The sequence below is a fragment of the Thunnus albacares genome, chromosome 17, assembly GCF_914725855.1.
Source record: "Thunnus albacares chromosome 17, fThuAlb1.1, whole genome shotgun sequence".
Lineage (NCBI taxonomy): Eukaryota > Metazoa > Chordata > Actinopteri > Scombriformes > Scombridae > Thunnus > Thunnus albacares.
The window spans coordinates 8,884,049-8,893,746 of record NC_058122.1 but is presented as its reverse complement, the minus strand read 5'-3'; the positions used below and the strand labels follow the sequence as shown (position 1 = coordinate 8,893,746).

The following is a 9,698-nucleotide window of genomic DNA, read 5'->3' as shown; positions in this document are numbered from 1 at the left end:
CTGATAAAGAGACATGATTGTTGCATACGGCAATATGTTCTTATGCCTCCATACCAGGGACAGCTGTGGCTAGAGGCATTATGTTTTCTGGTTGTCCGTCCCATTCTTGTGAAAGTGATATCTGAAGATTGCCATGAGGCAATTTCTTCAAATTTAGCACAAACGTCCACTTGGACTTAAGGATGAACTGATTAGATTTTGATGGGCACAAGTCAAGGTCACTTTGACCTCACAAAACACTTTTTTGGCCATAACTCAAGAATTGATATCCCAATTATGAAAATGTTTCACACAAATGTTTAATAGGATAAAATCAAGTGAAGACATTTTATATGATGTTTTAGAGGTTGTAGCTTCTTTGCATTTTGCTTTCTCAAAGTACTTGTATGAGTCCACCCTCTTTACTACCTCTCCCTGGATAACAGCCTCCTGTTCTTCTAGTCCACCACAAGTGTAGTGTCTTTAAGTGAAGACAGCATGTTTCTCACTGGAAATGCCAATATAGTGATACCTTCTATTTCACCAAATTCCTTCAAAGTCTTCACTACAAAAATTATGAGTCTGGACAGACATGGATGTAAGTTTTTTTTAATAGTAAATCTTGCAAGAAAATTATGAAATTAAATATAAATGTTAGGCAAAAATCAGACTACCCTCCTTTACACAAAAAGAAAAAAATGCATAACCCTACTCATTTTTTGACCCCACCTACCCTATAATAATATACATTCATACAGCCCCTTATGTATGAGAAACTTTAAAACTGTAAAACCATTTTGAGACACAGTGAGGTTGCAGATGGCGATGGACGAACAAACTGAATAATCAGAGGAAATCTCTTGAGGCCTGTGGCTATAGAAATAAGATGGCTGGTGACCTTTGAGTGAAGAGCAGGCTGCTGCTTTAACTTTTAACCGTCTTTCCTCTTCCTCTCTATAGAGGCACTTGGGTAGAATATATGTGTGGTTGCGGCTGTAACAGCAGCGGTTTCGACTCTGTACAACTTGTGCGTGTGTGTGTGTGTGTGTGTGAGTGTGTTTGCATCTTAAATAACCCCATGGTTCTAAATCTGGTAGGTTTAGCCTCTTTAATTCTCTGAATCTCCTGTTTTAAGATGAGTTTCATTGACATAAACCACTTCATAGGACAACTTGAAAGTTTCTCTTTATACAACCCACTTAACGTCATGATTGAAACAGGATGTGGTGTGCTTTGTATTTCTCGTCGTATTCTGTGCAATTAGTATCTTAAGAGCCATGATGGGGTCCAGGTAGCTGCTGGTGGTGAGCAAGAGGAGGTGCTCTGCTCTACAACAGCGCGGTACCCCCCCCTCCCTCCCCCCTTTCACTCCGCTCCCCACCCCGGCCCGTCCTCTCTCACTATCACTCACATCTTCACGAGGCTTCCTGTAAGCCTCAGACAGAGGCTGTGGTTACAAGTGGAAAATGTCGCTGGGCACTTTAAAGAAGAGACAGGGGCGAGAATGAGGAGACAGAGGGATGAGCGACAGAAAGAGAGAGAGAGAGAGAGAGAGAGAGAGAGAGAGAGAGAGAGAGAAAATGAGAGAGGGAGAGTGCACAAGAGAGTGAGATAGTGATGTGTGTGAAGAGTAAAGAGGGATATAAAAAGACAGAAGAAAAGGAAATCATCTAAATTCGTGAGTCCGGCAGAGGAGATGACGATGTGTTTCCTCTCAGGGAAACCTGCTACCTTTACTGACCAAAACTGATGAGGTACAGTATCACTTTTTTTTTTTTTAATGATGCTGTTTTAAACTAACAACACAAGAATAATGTGCAAAGTTTCTTGTAACAAGTTGAGTCTACATATTTATGTATTTTAATGAATGCATGTAACATATGATCATTTTAGTGTCTTTAAGCAGTGGCTCCTACTGTTGAATTACATTAGATGATATAAGTTTCCTTATCGGCTGTTTTTAGTCAGACAGAAACTAGTGTTTTTTTTTTTTCCTATGTTAAAATACGAATATCACTTACAGTGACACATCTGCCCTTTTGTTCCTACTCAATTCAGACTTTGATGGAAAACAAAGCAGCAACAACTGTCTTTGAAAAAGTCCCCATTCTTTGATCTATAGGCTTATACAATCAGAATCTCTACCTTTACGTGTTTAGCGGGCTTTTGTACATTCTACTTCATTTTATATCTTACAACTTCATCAGCAGGCATGCATGACCACTTGTTTCTGTACAGACTGTAAAACATGAAGTAAGCCATATTAAGTTAAACTAGGTATGACACTTTATAATTAGTCATATGGCTAACAGTCAGCTCTTAGTGCAGCACACAGTTGATACAGTCACAGTAGTGCAGCAGCACAGGTGCGAGTGTTTTCAGTCAAGTTTCATTTGCTAGCTACTGCCTTCTCAGGATGAGTATTTAGTTTGCTCAACTGTGGATGTCGTATTTCTTCACTCTCAAAAGCTATATAGCACGGTGCTGATGATGGGTGGAGTGTGCAGTTTCAATTTCCAGGTGACAGAAATGAGTTTCTCTCCATTTAAGAAATGATACATTTTAATGTAGTTATTGTAGGGTCAAAACCATCACTTTTAGGGTTTATTGGGGGAAAAAAGGCTTTAAGTTTACAAGGTTTTACACACATTCAACACTTTTACTCAGGTATACTTGTAGTGCTGTTTCTTGATTAAACATGTATAGAAAATGTTTGTTTCTGAATATGTTGATGTACAGTATTTAGCGATATTGATATGTATTGATTCTCTCTGTTCACAGTCATATCGTGGTCATGGCCATGAAGATACTGTGGTCTTTGTATGTCCCGGTGGTTCTGTTTTCACTACATGCAGCCCACTCTCACAAAGACTCACAAGGTATAACTTGATTATGGTCATAACTGAAACTACGTGGATTGTGTTTGATAATGTGATAACGCGGATACTGTAAACCACATGTAAAGCAAATAATGCACTTTTTTCATTCATTGAGCTTTGCCAATCTGCTATAGTAAATTAGTTATTTGCTATGTGCAGCAGCACAGTTTTTTGGGGGGTTTGTCAGCTTCAGTGCTTCATTTTCTGTGTCACTGCAAGTCAAAATGCATTTTTCTCTGAATTATTATTAAACAACTATTTTAAAGTGCGTACGGAGATCAGCCTATCTGAATGTCGGACATGAAGGACAAGTCCAATGACACTGATAAAGAGACACCATCTTTATCTCTTTCTCTTTATCTGTCTGTTGTTATGTCTTTGTCACTCAAGGACTCTCCTGTGTAAATGACTTTGTCGACAATGTCAGCTGCACATGGAACGGCTCTCTGACGGGTCCTGGTGTGGACTGTTGGATCTTTGGCTGGCAGAAAACATGGATCTTTGTGGAAAATGAGATACAAACCACTGCAATAATGTAAGATATGATTATAATGATTACTGCTTACCAGTGTTCTCCTTTAAAATATAACTTCTTTCCTTTATTTGGAGATTCAAATCTGCAGCTGATTTGATGTTTTTAATTTTTTTATCCTAGGCAAAACTGCAAGCTGAAACAATACAAAGACTCTCTTCCAGGCTGCAGTTTTGTCTTTGAAAAGGTATGTAAGTTACTAACGTGAGCCAATAATGTGATGGTCTAAAATTATCATGGATTTGCCTGTCTTTTGTATTTTTAGATCAGCCATTATAATAAAAGTGTTATCAGGAATATATTGAAATGAATAAAAACACTTTCTGTCCTCGCTGTTTAATGGCTTAATGGGTCCTTCCAGAAATTCAGCTGTGCTGATGTCTTGCCCAACATCACCATGAAGTGTAATGGCACGTTGGTGGGGAAGCTCACAAATTATGAGCCGTGCTATCACAGTGAGTGGCTTTTACTTAGTTCAGTTTACACAAATTTTGTGAATTTTTTGACATCATTTCTCATTCTTTGCTAGAAAATGTAATGCACTACTTCAGAATGTTTAGGAGGCCATCTGAAACATGTTATGACAAAAAATGCAGTTTCTGTAAATTTTTTGCTTTCAAAGAAGTATTACACAGAAATAATTGGTCAACCTTTTTTTACATCAGGAATTAATGAATTGCACCTTTTTTCTTTGTGCATATGTGTCCGTGTGGGTATTTTTGTACACGTACATGTTTGTATATATGTGTGTGCGTACAGTTAAAATGCACCCTCCAAGCGCTCCTAATGTCAACAGAACTGATGATGAGATCTTGATATCATGGAATCAAGGCAGCCCTCCCTCCAACTTCTTAAAAATCTTTAACTTCGAAGTACAGATCAAACAGAATCACCAGACATGGCAGGTGAGTGTGAATACATGTGAATGTATGCATGTACATCTGGGTGTGTATGTGTTTGTATATCTATTTGTCCATGCATAGATATACAGGCTGAGATAGAGTCACATAAGTTGCTTTGACCACCACAAAACACTGTCCGCACTGTCCGTGTGCTTTTTTGTCTTCAAACCCAAAAAGGTTCAACACAGATAAAGAAAGATCTTTTTTTGGTAGGAACGCAAGGCTGGCACTGGTGTTACTATTACTATTACTACTATCAATCATTTTGATTAACCTTCATGTCATGCATATAATAATGTTGTGCAAACATCAGCTTCTCATAAGTTATATAGCTGACACTTCCTCTTCCACTCATCTTCATTGGTCTCCATGTTGCATTCTTGTATTTATTTGGTTTAGTAGTCTGGTTACAGAAAATGCACCAGCGCTAGGTTTCACATATTGGTCATACAAATGCTAATTCCACAGAACTGACGCTATTCATGATTTAACTCATTTTGACAAATAATTTGAGATTCTAGTTGTTAAGATACACCATCATTTTGATATTGTGCCAACTTTGCATTCATCATCAGGAGGCCAGGATTTTTCCCACAGAAGACCAAAAGTGTAGAATACCTGCTTCGCAGCTGAAAGAGATCTTCCCTTTGTGGGAGACCCTCCAGATCAGGGTTAGAGTCCAGCCCACTGACAGGCCAAATAGCAGCTGGAGCAACTGGAGTCCAACAACAGAATGTCAGGGTCAAGGTAAGAATGGGAAAAACATTTTGGATTTCCAGGTGGTTTGATTGACAACTAATCCAGCTCACTGGCTTTTTTCACATCAATCTCTACAGGATTATAGTTCTCATTTAAACTGGGAAATATATGTACCTTCTGGGGTCCCAAAATGATCCCAGACCAGCTGGGAAATGTAGTTGTCCAGTCTGGGTTCAGGGTCTTCACCAAGCAAAGGCAAAAAGCAATATGTGGGGTTGTTTCCCTATACTGTAGAACTTCTACTGTAGAATCAGACACAAAAGCTGCATTTTAAACTCTTGATGAAATAGTTTGAAGAGCCATTCTTCTCCTGAATGGTTTGAACATGTTGTCATGACAAGACTGTGAAAACAAAACAAACAAAAAAGTACAGACAAGAGAGAGAACGAAAATAACTGATTAGGTAATATTATGTTTGCATGTATTTTGCAAATTGTAACATCAGCACTCAGTTTCAGAGTCGTGGTTAATGCAGTTTGTGATGGTCAGCTTGGCTCTTGTCATCGTGGTAATGGTGCTGCTTTACTGGAGATGCGTGAGCAGGGGGTGAGTATACTGTAGGCTGTGTGTGTGTCTGTGTTTGTTTGCATGGAGTATGTCTTATCTAATAGCACTTTCATGCTGTTTCAGGCTCCTTGCAAGCAAGCCAGTACCAAACCCTTCAAAATACTTCCACACTCTCCACTCTGTCCACGGAGGAAATCTAAAGGTAAAAATAAATGTTTCTAACCAAACATTAAGCCTTTTGCCGCTATATCTTACTGCACAGAATATTTTGACACATGTGCTTCACAGACTGCAGTTGTCACCACAAAATTTCATGAACTATTCATACAAACAGGTTAAACAGGCAACATTTAAGTATACTTACTATTCTTCTTTCTTTATTTATTCTGTTGCTTTATTATGGTAGATGGATACAAATTACCCAATGTTCAGTTAATATTCAGATACCAATAGTAACTGAATCACCAGTACTCAAATACTAGCTAGTAACTGAGTGTTACAGTGGATAAACTTATCTCTTTCCAATATTCATCTGTAGTTTTTTCCTGAAAGTGATGCAAAACGTGGCTGTCATAAAGACTAAAATGATAAAAATGGGTTTTTACATCTGGGACGCAAGAAAGATTTTTTGTTTGTAATTCTGGCCATGTCTGCCCTCCTGCAATCGGAGTACCCCAAGTATCAATGCTGGGACCAGTTTTATTCTTATTGTATATGTTTACTCTTGGATGCATCATAGGCCAGATAACCCTACAAACCTTCCCAGTGAAACAAGTTGTCAAACATATTAAAAATTGAATATCTGCAATTTTTCATCAATTAAATTCTTGTGAAACAAAAATCGTTTGTCTGCATTCATAAATTTAGTCTTGGTCCTTTGTACAGATATGTTTAAGAAGCACAAAACAAATTTTTACACCTAAAGGTCAGTTCATTAATCATGAGGAGCACTAGGAAAGTTGTGTAATGTCTTCTGTGGCTCTGGAGGATCTTTGTCAAGCCTGAGAAAAGAAGGATGGTTTCATTATGAGAATTGTTGGATCCAGACTAAAAGTCATGATATCTCAGTCTCTGCTGCTTCAATTTTGTCTCAATATGTGTTTTGTGAGTCCCACAATGTTATGCAAATGTAATATTGAATTGCTGGTGTATCTCTTTAAGCTTTAACCTGTGCTTTTTAACCTTAAATTTAAATATCACATTAGCAACTGAATTTACAGTTTCATGTCTTGCCAGACACTACTGCTATTTTCTTCTAATGGGCATAAATGTCCTGCCAGCCTCTTCTTCCAAACAAGCAGGATCCTGCTTGCTGTACCCCCATTAAATAGTTAAGGAAGCAGAGCCTTTGCCATTAGGGTCCCCACAGCTCTTGAACAACCTGTCTGTCTATTTTTAGTTTGTAGTTTGGGTTTGAGGTCTCTAATCCGTTCTCTAATCTGTCCCAGATTAGAGATATCAGTTTTTAAACCACAAAAAAAAACAAAAAAACAAAGCAAAAAAACAGGTCACCAGCTACAGTTTCTTGGTGTTGTTTGTCTGTTTCCTCAGGCAACACTGACAAACATACACACGCTCAAACACACATAATGCCTTCTGAAAGTCAGTGAGAAAACATTTACTTGCCACATTTGCTCTCAAATACACAATAAACACAAAATTTTATGAAACCTCTACTATAGCTTTTTCATTCTTCAGGTGTATTTTCTACCATAATTCTCTTTCTCTCTCCCCAGAAATGGCTGAATCCTCTGTCGGTTTCTGAATCATTCTTCACCGCCCAGCCATGCGACCATATCTCCCCGGTGGAGGTGTGTGAAAGCTGGGATGTGGTCCGCTCCACCTCTCCCTCCTCCAGCTCCACTACTGCCCTTCTTTACTTCAGGAGCTACCCCTCAGCTGGCTCTGACACAAGCGGGGTTGTTGACAATTCCTCTTCCTCCATTTCATCCGGTTTCTCCAACATGGGCTATTTCATGTCTAGCTCCTCCAGCAGCTCAGCTAGAACTCACCCCAGTCCTGCCTACTTCACCTATAAGGAGGATTTCTGCAATTTGCAAAACAGCCACAACCTTCACCTCTCCCTCTGCCCTTCCCTCACCACCTGTGAGAGCTTGAAAATGGAGCCACAGAGCCCAGACTCTGGCTTTGGCATAGAGGAAGATGAGGAGGACAAGGAAGATAAAAGGGATGTAGTAGGGGAGGAGGTTTCAGATGATCACCAGAGCACTCCTATTCTCATTCTACCTCTCCATCTTCCTTCCCGGATGTGTCCCTCCTCCATTCCTCCACCACCTCTTCATCCTCCCAGTCTAACTCAGATATCCTCTGATAGCCAACAGGTGGATGCAACTGTGGCAGATGCTAGTGGAAGCTATGCGGCCTGGCCTGTTGCTGGTTCCATGTACAGGTCTTCTTCCATGCCCGTGGAGCCCTGTAAAACAGGTTATCTCACCCTCAAAGAGCTACAGACAACGTTTAGCAATAAATCTATCTAAGAAAGTGTAGTGTATCTGGATGAATCCCTATGCAACCATTTTAAATTTAATTTCTGACTGATTGACCTGACTGATTATTTGTTCAGTCTGATTGTGGATGCAAGAGTGCCCGACACCATACATGGAGTGCTCTTGTGTGGTTTTAACTAAGAAAAATAACTATTTAAAAAAATAACTGTTTTTCTGCTTTAAACCTGCATTGATTATTTTTTTGGCTACTTGGGGGCAGCAGGACAAGATGGAAACACAAAACTGACAAATTATCACTTTATAAAGTTAGCAGATTTGTTAAAATTGTAATTACACATCCAGCAGACATGGAGCAAAATAAGCATTCATTTGAAGCCATGTTTCTGGCCACCTGACAAATGCAAGTCCAATGTTCACTCTCCTTTCCGCCCTGTTGCTTCTCTCAACCTACTCCTAAGAAATAAAATATCAGGCTCTTTAGCTGCTAAATGCTCCATTATGTTCACCAGCTAGCTGTTAACTGTAACCGGTCACAAGATTGTAGTCAACCATTGTAATCAATGTAGATTTTGCATTGTTTGTAAATTCTTGTTGACTCAATAATAAAATGCCATTTCAGAGTTGGATCTGTTTATTTGTCTTTCATTTGCATTTTAAAGGACCAGTGTATAAGATTTAGTGGTATCTAGCAGTGAGGTTGCACATTGCAACCAACTGAATACCCCTCCCCTCCCTCTCCTCCTCCAAGCGTGAAGGAAAACCTACAGTGGCCGCGAAACTTGTGAAAAACACAAAGGCTCTCTCTAGAGCCAGTGTTTAGTTTGTCTGTTCTGGGCTACTGTAGAAACATGGCAGTGCAACATGGCAGGCTCCATGGAAGAGGATCCTCTCCCTATGTAGATATAAAGGGCTCATTCTAAGGTAATGAAAACACAATTCTTATTTTCAGGTGATTATACACTAATTAAAACATATCAACATTATATTCTAATTTTGCCAAGTCCGTTCCACCAGATGACACTAAATCATACACACTGCACCTTTAATATAACATGAAAATGTTAGCTAACAATAGTTGACTATCAGTATAGTCATCAGGTCTCTGAATGAGACTGCCCCACTAAGTTTGCTATTGAAATAAATGTTTAGCTAAAAGGAGCTAAATGAATCACAAAAACCTTTATGGCTTGCTGACTTGTTATATGAATTTCACTCAACTTACCTCGTTTTGTTGGTTGTGAGCCTGTCCTCTCCTTATTTGACAATATCAGGAGCATGGTGGTAACATTAGTGTCACTAAGCTATCTGAGTCAAAGTAAAAATGTTTATGGCAAGGCCACCTTGTGACCTGCCACATTTGAAAGAAATTTGTCAGCTACTGTAAACATACTGTACATGACATGATAGCAAGCTACATAGTGGGGGTGTGCCTGAATACAAATACATGATTCGGCAAAGCACAAATAGAGGGTTTTTTACAAATATTTGTTTCATACAAATATTTTAAAAATGATTTGTTTTCGGGAAGAAAAAAAAAACATGTCAAATACCCGTGTGCAGTTTGGTTACATTGCTATCTCAGTCTCTGTCCTCTGCTCCACTGTTACGTCTATCAGCAGGTCTCAATGAGGGGAGTCACATCCTATATGACACACATTCCCTTATTTGGGCA

General features: G+C 39.1%; 1 protein-coding gene across 1 annotated transcript; it reads left to right on the top strand.

The window, feature by feature from the left end:
* The first annotated feature begins 1,412 nt into the window (after positions 1-1,412).
* Positions 1,413-8,650, top strand: il2rb (interleukin 2 receptor, beta). Its single transcript, XM_044332588.1, has 10 exons — positions 1,413-1,733; positions 2,761-2,858; positions 3,249-3,393; positions 3,514-3,577; positions 3,752-3,845; positions 4,150-4,295; positions 4,868-5,039; positions 5,504-5,597; positions 5,682-5,760; positions 7,295-8,650. The coding sequence occupies exons 1-10, from the start codon at positions 1,729-1,731 to the stop codon at positions 8,054-8,056; spliced, it is 1,659 nt and encodes a 552-aa protein (XP_044188523.1). The 5' UTR covers positions 1,413-1,728; the 3' UTR covers positions 8,057-8,650.
* The last annotated feature ends 1,048 nt before the right edge of the window (positions 8,651-9,698 follow it).

What these genes read in the sequence shown, in the direction of transcription:
- il2rb (XM_044332588.1), top strand. An exon ending in ATACAAACCACTGCAATAAT is followed by an intron (nt 3,394 to 3,513) that starts GTAAGATATGAT and finishes TTTTTATCCTAG; the next exon opens with GCAAAACTGCAAGCTGAAAC. An exon ending in TCCACGGAGGAAATCTAAAG is followed by an intron (nt 5,761 to 7,294) that starts GTAAAAATAAAT and finishes CTCTCTCCCCAG; the next exon opens with AAATGGCTGAATCCTCTGTC.